Genomic DNA, 22,808 nt, shown 5'->3' with positions numbered 1-22,808 from the left:
TACCGAAAGGAGGTAAAAAGATAAAATTGCCCCCACTCAGCCTTCGCCTCTCTGTTTTTCTCCTTCTCCCATGGCCGCGCACTCAGCCCTCGCCTCTCTCCTCTCTCGCTTCTTCTCTTTTCGACCATCTTCGGTAAGCCTTTTTGTAAGGCTGTCTACCCTGTATATAACCCCTCCCAACTACGTGGAGTGCCGCTGCCGCTGGTTGGTTGGAAATTGCTGTCAGTTACTTATCATTTCTCTTATTTTTGAAGTTTTCGGTGTGATACCTTGTCTTCCACTGTGAACCACCATCTCCCTTAGTCTTCCACCACGACCATTCGTCTTATCTGAACCAAATCTGGCCGAGAGCCACCATTAACCGCCCCTCATCTGTTGTCGGCACCACCGCGAGTCTCTCTCATTTCTTCCTCCTCCAAAACTCACCAGAAACCACAGCGTGCGTCCCACCCACTTCTCTTCCGCCGCCAGCCATCGCGATCGTCTGCCTCCTCCAAACTAAATCTAGCCGGAATCCGCCGTTACCTGCCCCTCCTCCACTGTTAGCACTAACCTCCTCTCTTTCTCTACAGGTCACACCATCACAACCCACGCCCTCCCTTCCTCGGGAAACCACCGCTCATTCCCTTCTGGTTGCATTGGGTTTTGATCTCAATCTGATATGGAAGTGTATATTTTGCTGCTTGATTGAGTTTTTCATTTATTACTTAGAGGCTGTTTGGGTTAGCGGTTTGATCGCTTATAAGCTGCATATAAGCTAGATAGTGTTTTATGTTTAACTGTTTGACAACCACATGTAGTGTAAAAGCTAGACAACTTAAAAGCGGTTGTAATAGCGTTTTGCAAAAGGTGGTAACCCCTAGCTTTTGAAAAAAACGCTATTAAGTTGACCGATTAAAGTACCAATTTGCCCTCGACTATTTTACATATTTACATACTTGTCCCCGTTGCATCTTCTTCTCCATCTTTCTTCTGTCATTTTCATCTTCTTCACCCAGTACCGTCACCCTTCATCTATCGCCATCGCCCATCTGCGTCGTCGCGGACCGCCGCAAGCCGCCTCCTTACGGTGGGTCGCGTCATCATCGCTCCTGCAACAGATCTGTTCGGTGGGTCGCCCCATCGGCAACAGATCTGCTGCCGCAAGCTACCGTCGCCCCCATCGACAGCTGCTCCCATCGCCTTGACCGCCGTTGCCCCTATCTCCTCCGCCCCAATCGCAGCTACCCGCTGCCGTCGCCACTATCATCTCTTCTACGCCAATTGCTGTGTATGTATATATATTATATATATAACAACAATTATGTTATATGATAAAATTACGTTATATATAACATATATAATAATATTGTATTAATATATTTTTAATAATTATATATAATTTATTAATATTTAATGATAAAATTTTATATTATTTAACACCATGTTTATTTTAGTCTTTTTATCAAGTTTTGATAACTTGTCAGTTATTTCAAACCAAACACATAACTAATAATTGATAGGTTAAAAGTATGTCTACCCAAACACATTATCAATTTAAACACTATCTAACTTTTAACTTAAAAGTTAAATAACTTAAAAGCTATTGATAAAAACGTTAAGCAAAACAGCCTCTTGGTTAAGCGGTTTGACTGTTGTGTAGTGTTTTTTTTTAACTTAAAAGTTAGGTAGCTTAAACACTATTCAATTGCTAATGGTTGAGCCGTAAATAAGTTAGTTAGCTTGGGGCTCAATTGTCATTTACTGTAATTTACGGAGCACCATACAGATATAGATATAGATATTGAGTTTTATGTGGCAGTCATTTAGCTTGGGGCTCAATTGTCATTTACTGTAAGCACCACACAGATAGAGATATAGATATTGAGTTTTCTGTGGCAGTCATTTTGTGTTTTATTTTAAAAAGATGAAAAAAAGTAGATACTATAATCTGATTTTTCATTTATTACTTACCCAAAATAACAAGTCAAATATATTAATTTGTTGCCAAATGCTAAGGGTTGAGCCGTAAATAAGTTAGTTAGCTTGGGGCCCAATTGTCATTTACTATAATTTACGTGGCACCGCATATATAGATATAGGTGTAGATGTAGCCTCTTCGCCTTCCGCCAACGGCCGACCAACCTAGTGTTAGTGGCCAAAGCAAGCAATTGATCTCTAATCCGGCGATTGCGTCCCGGCGGCGGCCTGACTGTCTCTCTGGAGTTGGAGAGACACGCACGGTATGGGTTTACATGTAGATTTTGAATCAATTCACACTTATTTGTTATGGTAATTTGTGTGTGTATATATATGTATATCAGATATGTATATACACATCCGAGCTATTCGCTAATTACGCGTAGCACATTTGCATCACAGTATATCTCATTCTCAAATCAATTTTCAATTCTCGCGTCCATAGGCATTCTGTAAATTAAAGTCGGCAATATCTTCCAGGGATCAAGGTCTGAAGCTGATTTAAGGCCTTGTTGCTTTGGTGAATCAGTGTTTTTATTCTCTGCTTCTTGCGGTGCTACTGTGTTTGTGCTTCCAGCATTCCATTCCATTGAAAAATTGTCTAGGTTTTGATCTTTGAACTAAAATAACGCCGGTGACTCCCCGGAACTGCTCTCTCGGCCTTTTGGTTTAGTCTCTCCTCTCCTATTCATTCTATAGAATTTGATACATTAGAGATTGGTTTTGTATATCTTTTTCTCGTGTCAGTAAGCATGACTTGCAGTTGGATACTAATTTCCTATCTTTGAAGCCTTAAGATATTGGTTTTCTATTTCAGTAAACATCAATTTGGTAACATTATTTTTCTCTAAAACCTCGCAGTAAACATGGCCTGCTAATCTTTCTGGCAATTCAGTAAAGCTGATGGTCTTCTATCTATTATTCTTTTTTTCACTTTATCTTAAAAAAAAAAATGTATTGCAAACATATAAAAGTATAGAAAAATTACTAGAAAATCTAGAAAAATATAGAAAAACATAAAGATGCTGAATAAGAATAAAATTGATACATTAAAAAGGTAAAAAGGAGAATGATTAAGTATGTGAAGCTCTGGTAGTTCAATGGCATTACTTATCAAGGGTTATTGTTCTTGTTAGTACAAACCCATTTGATTTTTTATCTTTTATTGGGCGGATGCCTATTAGATAGAATGTAAAAAGCATTACCCACTGAAGCGTTTCCTCAAGGAGACGTGCTTTCCACAATTGCCACCAAAGGCAATTTTGCTTTGCCCTAGGAACACCCCAATTTTGCCTTTTGAAACTATGATTGCAAATAATGGTTAACACTGTTTGATGATGTGAAGAAGTGGACATTGGACAGTGACATTTCTGTTGCTAATATGACTTGAATTGGTACAAGTTAATTACCCTTCAATTGGTGCAAGTTTCTTTTAGTATGAATAAGGTTATTGAAATTTAGGGCTTCTTAGTATCCTTAAACTCTACACTAATTTCTTTTTTTTTTTAAGTTTTGTGCAGATGGGCAATATTGTGCTTCTACTATTGTGGAATTTTCTACATTTTGTCTTTAGTATATGGTACTTAGCACTTGGTGTGGTTTATGTGCTCGAAAGCTATGTTATTTCAAGTGGTTTATTGAAGAGGTATGAAGACCTTAATTTAGAAAAACTCCAGTACCTGGCAATTGTTGTAGATAATGAAGCAGCTCACCAGATTTCAAGAATTGCTGAGCTTCTGCAGTGGCTGGCAGCTATTGGTGTGAAGAATGTCTGCCTGTATGACAATGAAGGTAATATTGGCTGTCAATTGGAGTAATACCAGGGTTCTGTGCTCACTCTATCTAACAACAGAAACATGTATCTGCACAAATTTTCTGCAATACTGGTGTCCCTTGGTCTATTGTTATTGCAGGAGTGTTAAAGAGATCCAAGGAAGAGGTCTTGGCGAGACTGTCTGTTGCACAAATGCTTGAGGTACTGTTTTCCAGCTCTGCAGTCATGATTCTATTTTTCTATTCATATCTATTCATGAAAGAAATTTCCCAAATTTTGAAGGCCTTTTGGGCAATTTCTACACATGAAAAATGTACTGACTACCTTAATAAAATCCATTTGTTTTATGATATAGCTGGTTAACAAAGAAATCTTTTTTGTTGGAAAATAAAAGTGAAAAAAAAAAAAATTCTACCTCTTTCTGATATTGAAGTTACAATGAAACCATTTGCTTCTTCTTGCCCTATCTGATTGACATGGTTAGAATTCTTGCATTTTGTTCCTGATGCTGTATCCTCCGGTATTACTGAGTTTATGGTTTCCATTTCTTGCAGGAAGCTACTAAACATGTTCCACTTGTTGAACCAAGACACTTAAACTTGGATTTTGCCTCCTACTCTGATGGGAAAGAAGCAGTGGCTAGAGCAGCAAATTCACTGTTTGTGAAACATTACTTGCTCGGAGACCAGAAGGAGCCAATCCTCACCGAATCAGACGTAGCTGAGGAACTAAAAGCAGTTGGTTTGTTTGCTTTTTCACTTCACTCATTTGAATTTACTGGTCCTTTCAATCTTCCAAATATCTAACTGTTGGTTGTTGATGCCTGTGGATTATCAGGTTCTGGAGGGCCAGACCCTGATCTGGTACTAGTTTATGGGGCTGCAAGATGCCACGAAGGCTTTCCAGCATGGCGAATGCGGTACACTGAGATTGTGTGAGTATTTTATTGCAGTTGCCTGATAGAACAGTGCTTTCCTGGTTATGCTGACAAAGTGACAAGTCATGGATGCTTATGAACCTTTGATGGGAACACCCCCCCCAAAAAAAAAAAAAAAAAAAGAAAGAAAACCTAAAGTTGATTACAAACAGTTTCATCATTGAGCAAATTGATGAAATTAATTACGTCGTCATCGTCATCATCAACTATACCTTATCCTAACCAAGTTAGGATTGGTGGCATGACATTCATAATGTCAATTAGCTTCTAAAAGTCAAACTAATAATACAAATCCATGCAAACCAAGTTAGGATTGGTGGCATGACATTCATAATGTCAATTAGCTTCTAAAACTTATACTAATAATACAAATCCATGCAACGTTTTATGTTGGATGCCCTTCTTGATGCAACGCTCTTGTGAGGGAATGATAAGATAAAATTCCAACACCATTTTCGTATGGAAAAAATTCATGAGATGGCTATGTATGAAGATAATTGATATGATCGTGTTTCATCACATAGTTGTATTAGTGAAACCAACTTGTACAATATAAACACAACTATATGAAAATAATTACATAAATAAACAGTTGGAAATAGAACATAGAGTGAGTTTTCTAGCTATTAATGATAATTTGAGGATGTCAAAAACTCATACCCTAGATTATTGCTTGAGATAACAATTCCAACCAGCTTGCTTCTTTATTTATTTTCATTTATTTGTTTTATTTTATTTGGCTCTCTATCTCCTCTCTCTTACTTGGCATTTCGATGTCTTTTCAATAATCAATGAATTGGTTGAAGTGAAGTGTCTTAAAAGACTTGTTGTATTGCTTTATCAGCATTTCATCATCTACAAGAAGTCTTTGCTGATTGTTTTGGGACTGGCAGGCTTAAAATCTTTGCTTATTGCTAAATTTGACCTTATGCATCTAGGAGTTTCAACTTTGTAATTTCCAATTGGTGGACTTGAGAACGATTTCATAGCTTTAAGACATCATTCTGTGACTTAGAAATGTGAAGGATTATTCAAGCATACATGTATAGACATTATCCGTTAATGCATCCTGTCTCAATTCCAGATACTTTCTATATTCATTCTTGTTAGTATTTGTATTGTATTTTTCCTTTCTATTTTGGATTAGCCCATTCAGCGTGAAACATTAGCTCATAATCAGAACAATGCGCAAACAGTTTAATTGATGCACTAACAATATAAATTTTTCACTTGGTATGGCACTAGAATGCAGCATTCATCATGAATATTGCTTTCTATATTGCGCATAAACTCAAATGAAAACGTGTAACATTGCTGTCCCACTTGTTTAAAAAGCTTCATACCATCAGGATTCGGCTATTTTTCCTTGTTTTTTTTTTTTTTTTTTAATTTCATCTATTATTTTGTGTCTTATATTGTTATATACTTGGAAGAGTGTTGCTTTTTGATTCCACCCCTACTAGCTTTTCGTGAGCCGTATATTGTTGTATGAAAATATTTGTTCCTTTTGTGCTAGACAGAATTGGGAACTGGCTTTTGATCTTTTTTTTTCCTTTTCAGACATATGGGACCCTTGAAGACCATGAAATACGGTTCCCTGGTAAAAGCAATTTGGAAGTTCACAACGGTGAGGCAGAACTATGGTAAGTACGCCTTCATATTCTATAATTTCTACCTTCTTACATCCATGTATAGTTTTATTTTATCTTGACAAATCCATGATGAGGCTTACTCTGCTATTTTAGAAATCTGTAATTGGTAAAGAATTCGAAACTCCTGTTTGAGCAGCAACCCTCTATTACCATTATCCTTCTGAAGGTTAACTATGCTGGTTAGAGGCTAACATTTACCTATTGTACTTAAAAGACCTGGTAGCATAGTGGATCATGCACCGAATTTGAATTGTCCACACCTTTTCAATAATTTCAATTGCAGGTTCTGGTCATTAAATGGAATATATTCTAAGCCAAAAAAAAGAGTTTGTACCTCCTCTGCTTTTATCATCCTATGCTTTTCCCCTTTAAGACAAGTGAGAAGACTTGAGTTGAATGCAAGTCTTGAGAGTTTTTAGTATACAAAATTACAGCTTTAAGGTCTCTGCAGTCTTGGCTCTGTGTGAGTTGAAACTAAATTAGGCCAATAGTTTTCCTGTTTTAGATTGCAATAAGTGTTAGATTTGTAAAATGCATTAATCGAATTTAAGAGGAACTGATTTGTCTATGAAATTTTGGTCCAACAGGTAAATGAGAGAGTTGCTTTTGGAGGAGACTGGCTTCTTACACCATTTGGCAGCAGTATAGAAAAAGCGGAAAAATGAAGTATATAATATATTTAGCAGACATTGTTGTCAAACTTATGAGTCAACTTGTATGAGTTTACGAGTTGTATAGCTTTAAACGAGTCAATTTACTTATAAACTCGGATTTTTATAGAATCGGAGTTAACTCGTGATTCAATATTATAAATTCAGTCTGAAAACTCGTAAACTTGCATATTTTTGTTAGATATTTAATAATGTGTGTTGTTTTTATTTATATTAGGTTGTGATTGATTAATGAGAATTTACATTATATATAAATTAATATTTAAAATTTTGATTATGGATGAATGATAACAAAAGATGGATTTAAATATTTAGAAATTTTATATTATTAAGTATTTTTTAAATTAATAGATAAATTTATTTTGAAATAGGTATATATATATATATTTTATTAATAAAAAATATGATTGTAAATTATAATAATTATGTTATTAAATAATATTAACTAAATTTTTATAGAATTATGTCATTCTAAATATATATTTACATATATTAAAAAGTATTTTTAATTATATTTAAAATCTTACAATTCAAGTTTACGATTTAATTTTTTGAATTTTTATTCTATCCCACTTCAAATATCAATTTTAACAACTTTACTAGCAGATTAAGTTTAATGCTTTTTAACTGTTCATTTTAAGTTGCAACATTTGTTTTTTGAATGTTACCGTGACTGGTGGCTTTGTTTAGTGAAATTTCTATTTAATTTGTTATGAAAAAGTGTTCTTAAAATCTTTTATGTTCAGCTTTCATCGCCAAGATTTTAAGAACACATTTTCAGAACACATTAAATTTCACTAAACAAAGCCACCACCATTCACTATGAGTTTGCTGGGCAATCTCTTTAAGAACACATATTTTGCAGACCAGAAAAAGTAAATACCTTCTTTATCGTTTTTATTTCTTTCAAAAATCGAAGTCTCTTTTTATTTTTAAAAAATAGTAAAAATTAAAATAGAGGCTCCACCAAGTAGTCCTTTGCAAACTTCAACTTAAAATGTACAAATAGCATTTCCCTCTATTTCAGCACCAGGTATTATTAGATTAAAATATATGATTGCAAAATACAATCAAAAGCCTCCCTCTTGTAATTGCAACTTCGGCTACCAAACTTGGTCCATTATTAGCATGCCCCCATAAGAGGTACAAATTACATCTGTAATCCACCAAAAAGAAGAGAAAAAAGGGTACAATTCAAGTGTGCCCCATGTAGGTTCACTGAATCTGAGTTATCAGATATCCATGAATAAGCTTGTGCCGTTTGAGACGTCAAAAAAATTTGGCCTTCAAGTTTGAAACGAGGATATCCATTTTACTGTTCCACATGCAGATCATCACCACCGTCATCTGTGATTATGAAATTCTGAAATGATAATCCCTGCAATCAATATTCTGTTTCCAATACCCCATCAATGAGGCCAAACTCCATAGCCTGCAAATGGGAGAGCAAAAATCAGCTTTGTTATTGTAATGGAGCAACGTGTTGTGGCAAAAAATGGCCATAATGATTTGGGTAGTAACATGGAAAGTCAAAACACAGGATGAAATGCATGGAAAGATGTGACAAAACATGAACCCTCTAGTAGCTATGAGTTTGCTGGGCAATCTCTTTGCAGACCAAATTCTCCAGACCAAGTGTACCACATCATTTGCTACAATCCTCCAAGAAAACTAGATCAACTATACCATCTATATCAACAACAACATATCAAAGCTTTAATCCTATTATGTGCATTATAGCTTGCTGGTCATTTCCACCTATAATTTTATCTTTCTTATTATGACTCTCATTAGAGTTTCCCACCAAGTTTCTTTTTTTTTTTGTGTGGTTTTTATCTATTTCTTTTGCTAAATACTTGTTCTGTTTCATTCACTCTTCTCAAAGGAACACCTATTAGTCTTAAGATCAACGATTTAATCTGATTATTAAATTTCCTAATGAATATAAGAGTGTGGCAAATTTGAAGGGGTGGCTGTGTGATATCAGTGTGTGTTAAGATGTGGCCCAAATCTCCATACTTCTACCTCAGGCATTTACGCAGGCAGATTTTTTTTTCTTTTTTTGCTAATTCCAGGCAGATTTGATTAAATGAAAAGTTATGTGTTATGTTTCCTCTCCTGAACGTGCTTTCTCCAAATTATTCTCAAGTTCATCCCTACAAGAGCCAGATATGAGGCTAACAAAAAGGGGAAATGATGACAATTAATAAAAGCCCTTTTACCCAACAACTAGAAGGGATTGAACTCACCTCTGAAACAGACAAGAAGCGGTCCCTCTCGGTGTACTGTTGCACTTTTTCCAGAGGTTGGCCAGTAAAGGCAACATACATTTTGTCAATTTTCTGTGCCAAGCAACCAGGTAAAGGAAAAGACCAGAGTGAGTTTAATGCACACGCAGTTTGTAAGATAGGGGCATGAGAACCACAGCTATTTTATTGAAGTTTTCATCAACAAAATGGAGGCAACTTTATTCCCAGCAAAGTAATCCCCCCCCCCCCCCCCCCCCCCAACACACACAAACCTTTTATTATTTTAAAAAGAAAATAAAATAGAAAAATAATTCAAATAAACAAAATAAATAAGATATAACCAGTGCAGATGGCATTAAAATCATAAGGAGACTATGAAAAGCATATAAACCAAGAAAGAGAGACTGACATGGCGAGTTTGAACTGCTTCATTCACTTGGCGCCTCACGTCTTCCACATGCCCCTACAAGCAGAAAGCATGAGCAGACCTAAATGTTTAATTAAACGAAATACTCTTGTGCGCGCAAATAGCATAATGCTTTAAAGAATCTAATATCTGCTGGTTTTAGGCATGCATAAGCAGCTGATATTCACACACAAACACATAGGCTCCTATGCCATCCAGGAAGGGGCAGTAGGGAAGGAATAGTAAGGAGATGATATGAGGAGTAACAAAATCAAATTGTGAAAAGATAAGAGATAGGCTGTAGCTTAAAGATATATGTCAGATCCTAAACCACTTTTAAAGTACAGTTTCCATGCTATGACTGTAATAGCACAGACTCACCCAAAAGCGCTAGGTGAAATTAACTCATTGGACAAGTAATATCCCCAAGATCTCTTGAGTATACTTCTCTCTTTATTTAGGCCCTCACAATTCTTGTCAATCAAAAAATCCCACATCTCATAATTCTGACCCACAGTTAGTGCCTTGAACTTCCACACTTGACCTGCCACACATGATAATGGTCCCTGGCTGACTTTGATACCACTTATAACAATATGAGCTATCAACAAAAAGTTTAAACTGAGGTTAATTCCAGGCTACTGAAATCATACTATCAATGTAAGACGGTACATGCTCAAGATTTCCCCAGAATACCACCCGTTCATTCAATCAAATCTTTTACGCCAGCCCAAACTAATTACTATCTTCGGAAAGGAAGGAATGCAGGGAACAACACATTCCTTCCTGCTGGTTCTTGAAAGCTATCAATCCCTGCCTCTCCTATATTTATTCTCCTTCTCGCATTGGTTCTGCATCAGACAATGACCCCATGTGAAAACTACTACTTTTATTGGCGCCTGATAGGTAGACTAAACAATTGAGTCGAAAGCCTACCAACACATAAAAAGTTTCGATTTGAGCGAGAGCCGAAATGGGGGAGGCGAGAACATTTTGATCGAAAGCTCCACTGTTCTAAATAGTGAGAAAGACTTTTCAAAATTCAATCAAATTGATCAAGAATATCATCAGATGTTAGGTGGGCCAACCAACCGACTGAGTTGGGCTGCGTGTCCATGTCACAGAACCTTTCTCTAGCCAAGAATCCCATTATTGATCGAGTTGGGGTACTATCAATGTAAGATAAAATTAAGCTCACTTCAAACCCCTAGCACAAAGATACACACCTAAAAGGCCCAACACTAATATGAGAAAAGGAATGTCTTTATATATTTGGCCCCTCTTTCTTCATAAATGAATATAGTACAAAATCAATATACTAACAATTTTTGGTAGGTAAGAAAGCAGCTGACTCTTTTTGTCAATGGATATCCAAAACAGAGACACCAAACCAACATGATCAACCAATAAATTGCAAATAGTAAACCTATTTTCTTTTCTACATTGTATTTTGCAGCCATTATTCTACAACGACAGCAACAACATGCCCCAAACAGTTTAATAAATCTAAGCTATGAGAATATATCGTGTATCTATTAACTCACCTAACAGGACTTCAAGCCCCAAAATGAGTTTTTGTTTACTCCACTTCTCATCCTTATTGAAGGATTCAGAAAGACGATCTTACTGCATGAATAAGGGTGGGGTAGTTGAAAAGGAGCTCTCTCTCTCTCTCTCTCTCATAAATTTGGGAACTGTTGTAATGTAGCAAATTTGAAGGCATGGCATGAACTGAGACAGCACCAAGCCCTCCCTCCCTTGTTCGTAAATTTGGAAAATGTTGCAATGTAGCAAATTTAAAGTCACAGCATGAATGAGACAACACCAGGGTAGTATGTTTAGAGAACATATGTAAGTTGTTGTAAAACAAGTAATAGAAGAACAAATTATTATGTCTTGGGTCAATTGTTCCCAATTAATAGGAGATCATAGAGGATGTTACTCATCAACAATTGGAGATTGCAGAGTATGTTTATATCCTAATATTTAGAGAAGTCTTGTGTAAGGTGTTGAAGAAGAAAGGAGTACGGATTTTGCTTACATTCAAGTTACTGAGAACATGTATCATCAAGCATAAACATGTTTTAGAACTTGTGGAGGAAATATTAAAGCTTTCCCAATTATAATTGAATTACATTAAGGATGGTATCGAGTCCTTACCTCTTTGCTCTTCTTATAGTTGAACCCACAAAATACATACAAGACAGATGCGGGACCATAGGAAGATAAGAGATTAAGAAGAAGAAGAAGAAGAAGGGTGAAGAGAACAGAGACACATAGAGAAATGGAAGAAGGGGAAATCATATTATTCAATCATCGATAGCTAAATAAAAGGTTACATTAAATAGGCAATTAAAAGATAACCTATCTAAAGATAAAAACTAATCAAAATATGATTATGATATTTAAAATCAAAGATAACTCTATCTAATCCCTAAATCAAATAAAATTCTATTATCTAAACAACTATGATAAATCAAAATAGAACAAGATAAAACCTAATCTAAATCTTATTTTTAAAATCAAAATAGAAAAATATCCCCATCATTCTCCCTGGGTGGGAGAAAAACTAGTCTTCGAGTTTTATAAGTCTAGATTTGTGTCATTAGTAGTCAAATATTGTTGTCATCGCCAGCTTGCTCAAAGCAAGATAAACTTGTGCTTCGATGGTTTGATGGCTTAGTGACAAGGATTGTGATTGTTTGCCATTGGAATGGTGATGGTGGCTTTCATGAACTCTACATGGTTATTGATGAAGGAATGTTGTCGTGCAGCCATTGTTATGTGCTGATGGCAATGATGGTTTGGTGATATAGAACTGATAGAAGCTGATGAAAATTCAAAATCAAGTTTTGCTAGGATAACAAATTTGATGCAAGACCATAGGAAGATAAGAGATTAAGAAGAAGAAGAAGAAGAAGAAGAAGAAGCTGAATAACAGAAGAGGCCAAGATGAAGAAGCAAGAAGGAAAAGTCGAGGGGAGAGAGGAGTTGCAGAAAGTAGGGAAGAAATAGAAGAGATTAAGAAGAAGAAGGAGAAGAAAACAAGGAGAGATAGAGAAACACAAGAAGGGGAAATCATATTATTCAATCATCAAAAGCTGAATAAAAGGTTACATTATGTTGCCTATTTATAGGCAATTAAAAGATAACCTATCTAAAGGTAACAACTAATCAACATATGATTATAATCTTTAAAATCAAATATAACTCTATCTAATCCCTAAATCAAATAAGATTTTATTATCTAAACAACTATGATAAATCAAAATAGAGCAAGATAAAACCTAATCTAAATCTTATTTTTAAAATCAAAATGGAAAAAATACCCCTATCAAAGATGAAGTGCCTAGATATATGCTATTTGCAGATGATGTTGTCACAAACAATAAATTTGAATTAAGGAGACACACCTTAGAATCCAACGTTTTAAAGTAAGTAGCCTACAAACTGAGTATGTGAAAAGTACGTTCACTAAAGATATAAATGTGGATGATATTATTGTCAAACTTGGAGATCAAGTAATTCCTAGAAAAAAAAAAAAAGGATCAATTTTGATATCTTGGATCAATTGTTCAAAAAGAATGGGAAATTATGGAAGACGTTACTCACAGAATAAAAGCAGGTTGATTAATGTGGAAAAGTATGTCTAACGTAAAATGCAATCACAAAATTCCTTTCAAGTTAAAAGGAAGTTTTATTGGGTGACTATAAGACCATCGTTGTTGTATGGCTCAAAATGTTGGGCAATTAAGCACCAAATTCGAGGGTAACTAAGATGAGAATGTAAAGTAAATGTGGTGCACCTACTGAAGATAGCATGAGGGAGTTAAGATTAAAATATCTACTGAAGATAACATGAGGGAGTTATGATTAAAACTGTTTAGAAATGTGAGAAAAGACCATAGAAGTACCTACAAGATGAGTGGATTTAGTAGAGGAAATATGTAGCAAAATAAGAGGAAGACCAAAGAAAACTTGGTGGGATACCCTTAAGCATGACATAGGATGCCATACAAAGGATAATAGGATGCCGTACAAAGGATACAACCATGGATAGAGCTTATTGGAGATTTAGAATACATATAGCTGACCCAACTAGTGGATTAAGGCATGTGATTGTTGTTGTTGAAGAAAAAATTGTTTTGTCATTCTGCAATTTGATTTACAACATAACTTTAGTTGTCCATTAAGGAATGCAATAGAACAGGATTTTACCTCCACTAAATAAGGGGGCAAAATGTGCATGGACTTTCCGAAATAGAATAATGAGAATAACAAGTGCTAAATTTGTAACAACTTCCAACTATGCCAGGCAGATGAGATGCTAACTTAAGACCAAATTTCAGTACATACCCCACATCCACTCTGCGGTTGATGGATCATGATACGAGCATTTGGCATTGCATAGCGCATTCCCTTTTCACCACCAGCAAGAAGAAGTGCCCCTTGGCTTGCAGCAACTCCAAAACACACAGTGCCAACCTTAGGTTTTATCTGGAAAATGAATGATCTGAATAAATAGTTGGAACCAAGAAAAGCTTACCAGGAAAAAAAAATGCAGGCATACTACAGAGTTGTGCACTGCATTAGAAACATTGCTCTATGGATTATTGAACAGACATGATATGCATTAAGTCATTTAAAAGCAAAAGTAATGTCTCAGCCTCCAAGTTCTATAAGGTTCTCAATTCAACTCAACTGAACAATTCCCTCACCTCTTCTTTATTAATATGGTAAGAAAGTAATGGAAATGGATTAACTTCCTTTATATCCACACGCGTGCGCGCACGTGTATATATAGGAAGGGAGGGAGGAGGGTGAAGACTAATCCTTTCTTGCACTCATCTTAGCTGCGCTGCTTCTTTCTTTTTCTTCCTTTCCTCTTAATACCAGAACACATTTCAATATTGGCATAAGGCCCTGTCTCTAATGTTCTTTCTCTCTGGCAATGTCTCTTTCACCTCCCTTCAACCCACAGCAGCTCGGAACCCTTGCACATTATATTGACTGGTTTCTGACTATCTTTCCATTCAGTCCACTGACTTCCACTGGCTGTGGTAGTCCACTACCTTTATTATTTAAATGTGGTTGGTATTAAGAAGTTTAAATTTGCATGCCCAACAGGTTAATATTAGGTTCATATGATGATTGCAGCATTCTTCTTATTGCTCATTTCTGTAATTGACATCGAGTGATCTACATGCTTTTGCATATACCATATGCTTTGTTATGGAGTTATTGCACTCATAGTTCTCAAATGCACGTGGAACCCTAGTTGTTGCTCAAGTGAGCATCACATGTTATCAGGATTCAGAAGCCTCACCAGGTGATCTTGTAATGACAATAGTTGCAGTAATCATCTTATGAAAATAAATAAATAAAACAAAAATCCACATTATAACTGATCAAGAAAGAGGAAGGGTTGGGGGGGGGTTGGAAGAATTGTTGCAGTTGTAGTCAGGATAACCATATACGCTTAACAAAATGCCTTCTCCAAACTAACTCCAGGTCTTTATGTTTCCAAAGATCCATTCACAAGGGAGTATGCAAATCCATGCTTCCATAACTATTATGTAATAATCAACTACAAAGCTGATGTTATCACATTAGCATAAAAAGATGTGTAAAAATAAAGGCGAGAGCAAAAGAAAGAGAAGACCCACAGAAACAAACTAAAATAAATGACATCCGCATCTTACCCAAGACATGCAATCATAAATTGCTAAAACAGAGTAGGTGCTCCCACCAGGACAGTTTAGATACATCTGGCATGGAAATGAAATAATTACAGTTAGGAATAAAATGGTAAAGATAATTTGAGCTCGCAGCTCCAATATCCAAACTACAACAGTGAGTGCAAAGCAAATTTTCCATTTATGTGAAATTAACATATCCAAATATACCACACCAGAATATCTGCATCCTCATCTATAGTTGCAAGGGTAACCAGTTGGGATACAACTCGCTGTGCAACTTGTGAGTTTACTGGCTGCCCAATGAAGATGATTCGATTCCTGAATAAAACAGTTGAAAGATCTAGTGGTCCTCCTGGAGTCATAACAGCTGGCATTATAGGCAGATTCCCCTTTTTTGCTTCTATCACACCATACCTGTCAACAATAAAATGTAATCAAATTATATTTTCTAATAAGTTGATGATTCAACTTATCATATAAAAAGGGTAAATTTCCCTCAGACCCCCGTAATTTGGGTCATTTGCATGGAGAACCCTTATTGTTTAAAAATATCTCTAGAGGCCCTTGTGGTTTATCTTTTTTGCTCGAACACCCCTCCATTACAAAAGACATTAATTAAACCCTAATTAAGTTAAATTCAACCAAAAAAACAAAAAAGCTTGCTGGAACCCATCACTCATGATGGATTTTCAAAGAAGAAGAAGTTTTTTTTTTGTGGTTGGGGCCATTTACAGATGTCTTTGAAGGTCCATGTGGTTTATCTTTTGCTCAAACACCCCCTCTACTGCAAACAACATTAATTAAACCTTAATTAAGTTAAATTTAACAATAAAAATTAAAAAAAAAAAAACAAAAAACCCTTGCCAGCTGGAACTCATTGCTGGAGTTCAGATGGAACCCATTGGCAATGCATACATGGGTTCCATCATCTTCTTTTTTGCCAATGGGTAAAAGATATCGTAGGTTGACAGCTGTTTCTTCTTCCTCTCTCTCCCCGTCTCTTTCTCTCTCTTGCTAGGTTCTAGTGGTTGGAACCCATTGATGGTGGGTGGTGGCTGTGGGGCGAACCAGCTGCTAGTGATGGGGCTTCTATTTATTTTTTGATTTTTTTTGTTAAATTTAATATAATTATGGTTTAATTAACTTAATTAGGTTTAATCAATTTCGTTCGGGAGTGTATGGGAAAAAAAAAGAAAAACCATGGAGAGCTCCAAAGACATTTTTAAACAACAGGGGATCTCCAATCAAATGGACCAAAGCACAGGGGGTCTGGGAGGCAATTTATCCAACAAATTATATGTCTTAAGCTGGGTTGTGCACCATCAAAGGACTATACAGAAAATTGATGGGAAAAATTCCAGCCAACAATGCTTTCCTTAAATTTGATTCTCTTTTTATAGATGTGCAACAAATACCATTCATTCTCAGAAGTTGGATGTCATTCTTAGGTGAAACAAAAATGAATCGTTGCAATATCAAAAGTAGACAAAGTTATAAAAAGCCATTTGAGTAGCCTATTGAAATTCATCAAAGAACTTTTTTAGAATGTCAAGTAAGACTGAAACCAAACTCAAAGAACATTTGACTATAATAGATGTTCCAAGCACCCTTACTATTTTAATTCTGGTAGCAATGCAGAAATCTTCTGTGCCTAAATCTTTGATATCTTTGTTTATGTGCGGAAAGTTCTCAGAAGAGACAGAAAATGAGAAAAACATAAGCTACATGTACCCCTTTTTGATCAAAGAAAAAGTAACAAAATTAAGGTCCCTCATGAAAAAATATGTTAATTATCTTTGGACTGGCATATCTCAGTACAAACATCCACAATCTTAACAAGTCACAATCCAATCCCAAAAGCGGCTTAAACCTGACACAATTGCTATAATAAGCAAACTATTCTGCTAGATTATCTATCTTTTTGGTTAGCTAGAGAAGGAATTAAAAAATCTGGTTTAGTTATCCATAAAAAATATGTTCATAACTATTTTTCCTTCGTTTTCCTTCACATTGAAAAATCCTGGTCCCAGCCACAGCATAAAAGTTAAGGTTAAAGAAATATAATTGAAACAACTAAAAGACATACTATTTCATGTCCTCCGAAAGCTTTTTTAGACAGTTTACGGAGGAATATAGGCTTCAAAACTAAAAATTTACAGCACATATGCTTCATATCATAGCTCAGTACTAAAACTCATAAATATTAAGGCATACGAGGATAGAAAAAGTAAACCTTTGACTACTTGTACCACGGAGATCATTATCGTTGATGTTTAGAGGAAGCCCGCCTGTTTTATTTGATAATCCTGGAAATAAGACAACATTTTCAACTCAAATAATTGAAATAGTTGTATTGCAAATATTCGAGAAAAATACACTGCTAAATTGCAAGTTATCAGAGTTTGCTACATCCAAAATATTCTACTAGGTCAATTTGACTAACTTTGCCTCCCAGCCAGCCCTAAACCGAGTTCTAAACTCAGTTTGGAAATTCGAATTACATTCCAACAGAAAGCTGATGTTCGTGAGAAACGACTTGAAAATTTACCGATTTCCGACAAGTCACCATAAGGACTAGGCAGAGCGCAGAATGAAGTCGATCTTGTTGATTTCCTGCACGGGACAAAACTTTCAGCGATTAAAAACAATGGCGCTAAGCTTCACAATTTTCCTAATTTCATGAACAAGCAGAAACAAATGAACCGCGTGGAGATAGAGAGATTCAAATACCTACGCGAAGCTAATGGCAGAGGCGACGCTCTGTTGCGAGAAGCGATTGAAAAACTCAACGGAGCTGAGAGAGCTGATGCCATTACCATTTCTACAGAGAGCGAGAGAGAGTGTGTTTAGATGCAAGGGAGATGGATAGAAGAGCTCCAATAAAACTTACCGATGATGGGCCCGTTTACATATATAAATAAAGGCCCAATATATTGGTGTTGTTAGAATGGCTGTTTCGGCCTGATCCAATCCAATATGAGTGTCCGGCCCAATACCTCATTTTTTTTCCTTATTTTTCTTTTTCTTTCTTTTTTAATTTTAAATAAACATTTTGGTTTGTTAATATTTATTATAAATACAGTGTTTGAAAATTTAATCCAAACTGTATTTATTAAGATGAGAACAAGAAAATTCAATTATTTGGAGATTATTTTGCTTTCACGATTCAAATATAAATTAGAAACTAATTTATTTTTGTGATTCAAAAATGAATTAATTTTTTTTTAAATTATAAACTAAATTTTATATTTTTTAGAGATAAATTGAGATTTTGATTGAATTTAGAGACTAACCAGAGTTAGTGATTATATTTTCTCACTGCTTTCTTTATGTCTACTTTTTAGATCATCAATTAGCACAACTTTCCTACTTGACGAAATTTAAATAACTTTTAATTATATAAAAAAAATTAAATAAGAAATACAAATATACAATTACATATAAGAGAAAACATTTTGCGTAAATGTCATAATATCCGATAAAGTTTTGTTAAGCACGAGACATGAATAAATGACAATAAATAGAAAATTCTATTTTTTTTTACTTTTAATCTTATTAAAAATTTGATGTGACTTCATTTTCAAATTTATTATAATTTCTTAGTCACATCAAAAAACTATAATTGAATAGAGAGAGAGAGTTGTGAAAACATCAAAAGACTACCACGTCAGTGTACATGAGTATCACTTATTAACTAGATATTTAAAGCAATAATTTTGCATAATTCAACGATACATTTAAAACTACGAAAAGTTCGTGAACATAAATATGCTTTTGATCACAAAAAGTTTAGTTAAAAAGAACACACACGCACAAATTGAGAGACATAAATATGATTTTGGCCTAATTTCTTTCATAGACATATGGTGTATCAGAGTTATATGAAATATATTTTTGGTGGTGAAAGGAGCCTAACCTAGGCCTAGTGTAGTCTATTGGATTAGAAGGGAATATGTTGAATTTACTACGTGGGTGTTTGGCTTATCTGTTTGACCACTTATAAGTTATTCTTATAGTTTATTTGGTTATATGTTTATTAAAATTTAAGAGTTTGAATATTACTGAACTTATAAGTTATTTTAGAAGCTTATTCAATAAGCTACTTTCCTAACTTTTCTAAATAAACTATTGATAGTTTATTTTGTTAACCAACTCAATTACAAAATACAATTTAAATATTTATATTATCTCATCCTTTCCGATCTCTTTCTCTTGTTGTCTCATCCATGGCCAATTGTTCATCGCCACCTTCAACCCAACATCATCATCGTCGCCTTGATCTTCTCATTCCGTGTTCATCGTCGCCTCATTGTGGTTGTCCTCTTCCATCATCTCAGTTGCTACCTCATCTTATCGTATCGTAGTTGTCCGCTCTTTATTGTGTATATATATAAAACATAATATATATTGATTTTCACATTATACATATATATTTTAATATCTATTATATTAATATATTTAATATTTTTATAAATTAAATTTAAATTTAAACATAAAATATTATATCAATATATTTTTTAATAATTATATATAATTTATCAATATCTAATGATAAATACATTAATTTATAATTTTTTTATTAAAAATTAATATTTTTATATATTTTATTCAATAATATGTTTATTTTAATCTTTTTGTTATGTTATTATTTTTTTAAAATTAAATACATAATTATATAAATAATAATTTAAAACACATTTATCTAAATATCTTATTAATTTAAACATAACTTATAAAAAACAAGAAAGGGTAAGCCAAGCAGCCTCAGTAGAAAAGAAAAGCTTATCAAGTGAGCTGTTTGTTTGTTTCACTGGACTTGCAACCCCTACAGAGATTACAAGACTTGGATATATTGCAGGCAAATTATAAGTCTAGGACATCATCAACTAGATACCGGAAGGTGAAGCCATGGCCACCCAGATGATGTTATCGGCCGGGAAGAAATGGCACACGGGAGATCTCCCCGGCGACGTCTTCAGCACCCGGAACGCCACGTGATCGGGGTCCCACTGGGAAGTGTCCACGTGGCAAACGCCGAACGCCTCAACCCTCTCGCCGTTGTCGCCGCGGAGGGCGAACCGGAACAGGCGCCGGTCACCGTCCTGGCCGTGGCAATAGAAAACCGCGTACGGGTACGGCATCGGGTGGCAAGCCACCATCTTCGACATCGCCATCTCCGCCGGCGGCTCCAGCAGGGTGTAGTTCTGCAGAGCCGCGGTGTGGCCGGTGAGGTGGCTGGTGGACAGAGCCTTGAACGGCGATCCAGAACCGAAGAAGGCGGCGGCGGAATCGAGCATGGATTCCAGCGAGGTGGTGCAGAACTTGGTTTCGGCTCTAAGCGGCGGCAGCTCGCATTCGGTGAGGGTGTATTTCATGGCCTTGGCTTGGGGAGAGTTCTCCGGAAAGGAGAAGAAGTCAAGGAGGTCGGGGAGTTTTCCCGATGAGAAAGGGATGGAATCAGCTTCTTCTCGGGGGAGAAGACGAGGCGAGGAAGACGAGTTCTTGATGGCGAAGAAGATGGGCATTCTCTTTCCGGCTTTCAGATCATCAACTTTGAAGAAGACGTTCAGTGAAGGATCGATATCCACGGCGGTTTCCGGCACCTTGATGTTCGCGCTTGGCTCTAGTACTATCTCCCTGCCGCTGTTGAATAGGATGCACTGCAATCAAACCACGCCAGATTTAGCGAAAACAAACTGTCGTTTTGAATTCGCTGCAAAGACACAGATATTCGAGTATATATAGCTTGCTTGTTTTCACAGAAAATCCTTAATTTTCTCGGGAAAAACGGGAACAGTACCCATCTCTATTTCTCGTAAAGAAGTACTCAAGACTTCCCCCTTTTTCCCGTTTGATTCCCGAGAAAATTACATAATTTTCCCAGAAACTTAACTTGAAGAAACAGTATATACAATTGAATGGCTGATAAGGCCATGGAATCATAAAAGCCATTAATGAACAAATTAATTAAGAGAGAAAAGAAAGAGATCAGAACGATATTGGATGCATCTGAAAGATGAAAGATCATACACAGGGAAAATGGATACACACACACACACACACACACACACATATACATATAATTAGTACCCGTGCAAGAAGAAGAACACGGAAGACGAAGCTCCAAGAAGCAAAGTTGGAAGCCATCTCTCTCTCTTATTTTCTTCTGCAAAATCTTTGTCCTCTCAAGCCTGCAATAAAGGGGGGTTGCTTTGGGAGCGGAGTTAGAACCAGGGATAATAATAAATGCAATATATTTCTCATTAAATTAAAATAATATACATGCGATGATAGTAGATAAATATTTTGCCCATATTAATAACATGCAACTGGGCCGGTATTGGTTAATCATCATATATTAATATTTTCCCCATATTAAAAATAAAATATATTAAATAAAATCTAAGGCTACAGATGGTAGTTGTCGATTAGTCGGTTTCATTAATAAAACAGCTTTCGATATTTTTGAACGAGACATCCTACAAATTTTTTATAAATTATTTTTTTTTTAAAATAACGGGAGAAATGAGCTTTTAGTCTAATAATAGTCTACTAATAGGTAATCACATGAATTTATAATTTTATATTATATATAGTTAGCTAACGTTTGTTAAAATTTGATCGTATCGAGATAATGTCAGAGAATATTTTTCGAATCAAGATATGGAATGGTTAAAATAAGATTGAAAAACATTTTAAGATTTTTATCAAACTGTTTGTAAAATTTTTTAGGAACGTATTGAAAGATACATGCGTTATTTTTTTTTATCTGTAAGGAACAATATAAATTTATCTGAAAGGAGAGGAGAAATAAATTTATCTGAAAAAACTCAAATAAGAAGTCATGTGACTTCTTTTTCAATGATTACCAAATAAATTTAATAAATACAATAAAAAATATTTTTGTCTAAAAAACTTTTCATATTTTATTTTTTTGAGTCTATATCTTGATTACCAGGCACTACATTATTGAAATATATATGTATTTTTTTTTTCAATGAGAACATGCATCCATGAAATAAATATCAAGTTAATAACCCCTCAAAATAACACAAACAGTACATCACACACGATCTCGAGCTTGGGATATTACAAGATCGTGGATTCAATTCTAGCAATTGATTGTGTCTATCCATAGAGATAGGTTTTGAGTTTTGACTTACTATGAATCTATCCATTTACCTAAAATCGTGAAACAAGTTGATATGAGTTTTAACGAGGATGATATAATTTTGAGTTAAAATGTGACTCATCAAGATCGTTTCAAGTTTCTTACATTGAATATATATATATATATAGATGGATATTTGGAAAAATAATATATTGTTGAATGAGGGAGGATTAACTGTGTCGACATAAATTAAATAAAGTTCATTTTGTCTGGGTTGGACCCTCATGACAAGAGCCTAAACGAAAAACTCTCCATAAATAGCAATTTTAAACTCAATACCTTTCATGTCT

At 35.2% G+C, this 22,808-nt stretch overlaps 3 protein-coding genes across 4 annotated transcripts; 1 reads left to right on the top strand and 2 right to left on the bottom strand.

Moving 5' to 3' along the window:
- The first annotated feature begins 2,077 nt into the window (after positions 1–2,077).
- LOC127800985 (uncharacterized) lies at positions 2,078–7,162 on the top strand. Of its 2 annotated transcripts, none has more exons than XM_052335712.1 (7): positions 2,078–2,222; positions 3,470–3,750; positions 3,873–3,934; positions 4,288–4,474; positions 4,571–4,667; positions 6,231–6,313; positions 6,910–7,162. In XM_052335712.1, the coding sequence occupies exons 2-7, from the start codon at positions 3,480–3,482 to the stop codon at positions 6,915–6,917; spliced, it is 708 nt and encodes a 235-aa protein (XP_052191672.1). In that variant the 5' UTR covers positions 2,078–2,222; positions 3,470–3,479; the 3' UTR covers positions 6,918–7,162. The 2 variants fall into 2 exon arrangements, with proteins under 2 accessions (XP_052191672.1, XP_052191673.1); XM_052335713.1 differs by having other exon boundaries at positions 2,083–2,222; positions 3,480–3,750.
- Positions 7,163–8,058: 896 nt separating this feature from the next.
- LOC127802567 (ATP-dependent Clp protease proteolytic subunit 6, chloroplastic) lies at positions 8,059–18,218 on the bottom strand. Its single transcript, XM_052338436.1, has 9 exons — positions 18,078–18,218; positions 17,896–17,960; positions 17,581–17,653; positions 15,560–15,761; positions 15,351–15,416; positions 14,005–14,145; positions 9,652–9,705; positions 9,243–9,335; positions 8,059–8,425 (listed from the first exon to the last, which is right to left on the bottom strand). Exons 1-9 carry the CDS (start codon positions 18,164–18,166, stop codon positions 8,378–8,380), a joined length of 831 nt encoding a protein of 276 aa, XP_052194396.1. The 5' UTR covers positions 18,167–18,218; the 3' UTR covers positions 8,059–8,377.
- A 1,815-nt stretch (positions 18,219–20,033) lies between these two features.
- LOC127802292 (BURP domain protein USPL1) lies at positions 20,034–21,601 on the bottom strand. Its single transcript, XM_052338008.1, has 2 exons — positions 21,438–21,601; positions 20,034–21,007 (listed from the first exon to the last, which is right to left on the bottom strand). The coding sequence occupies exons 1-2, from the start codon at positions 21,492–21,494 to the stop codon at positions 20,234–20,236; spliced, it is 831 nt and encodes a 276-aa protein (XP_052193968.1). The 5' UTR covers positions 21,495–21,601; the 3' UTR covers positions 20,034–20,233.
- Between the last annotated feature and the right edge of the window lie 1,207 nt (positions 21,602–22,808).

Source organism: Diospyros lotus, chromosome 5, assembly GCF_014633365.1.
Source record: "Diospyros lotus cultivar Yz01 chromosome 5, ASM1463336v1, whole genome shotgun sequence".
NCBI classification, from domain to species: domain Eukaryota; kingdom Viridiplantae; phylum Streptophyta; class Magnoliopsida; order Ericales; family Ebenaceae; genus Diospyros; species Diospyros lotus.
The sequence above is the reverse complement of the archived record's forward strand: the minus strand, read 5'-3'. Positions and strand labels throughout refer to the sequence as shown.

Excerpts from the sequence above, each read along its gene's own strand:
- LOC127800985 (XM_052335712.1), top strand. The coding sequence starts at position 3,480 with ATGGGCAATATTGTGCTTCTACTATTGTGGAATTTTCTACATTTTGTC. Across the intron at positions 3,935-4,287 it reads CTGTTGCACAAATGCTTGAG|GAAGCTACTAAACATGTTCC; the intron begins GTACTGTTTTCC and ends CATTTCTTGCAG. Across the intron at positions 4,668-6,230 it reads ATGCGGTACACTGAGATTGT|ACATATGGGACCCTTGAAGA; the intron begins GTGAGTATTTTA and ends TTTCCTTTTCAG.
- LOC127802567 (XM_052338436.1), bottom strand. The coding sequence starts at position 18,166 with ATGGTAATGGCATCAGCTCTCTCAGCTCCGTTGAGTTTTTCAATCGCT. Across the intron at positions 14,146-15,350 it reads TTTATGATTGCATGTCTTGG|ATAAAACCTAAGGTTGGCAC; the intron begins GTAAGATGCGGA and ends TTCATTTTCCAG. Across the intron at positions 9,706-14,004 it reads AACCGCAGAGTGGATGTGGG|GGGCATGTGGAAGACGTGAG; the intron begins GTATGTACTGAA and ends TTCTGCTTGTAG.
- LOC127802292 (XM_052338008.1), bottom strand. The coding sequence starts at position 21,494 with ATGGCTTCCAACTTTGCTTCTTGGAGCTTCGTCTTCCGTGTTCTTCTT. Across the intron at positions 21,008-21,437 it reads GTGTTCTTCTTCTTGCACGG|TGCATCCTATTCAACAGCGG; the intron begins GTACTAATTATA and ends GTTTGATTGCAG.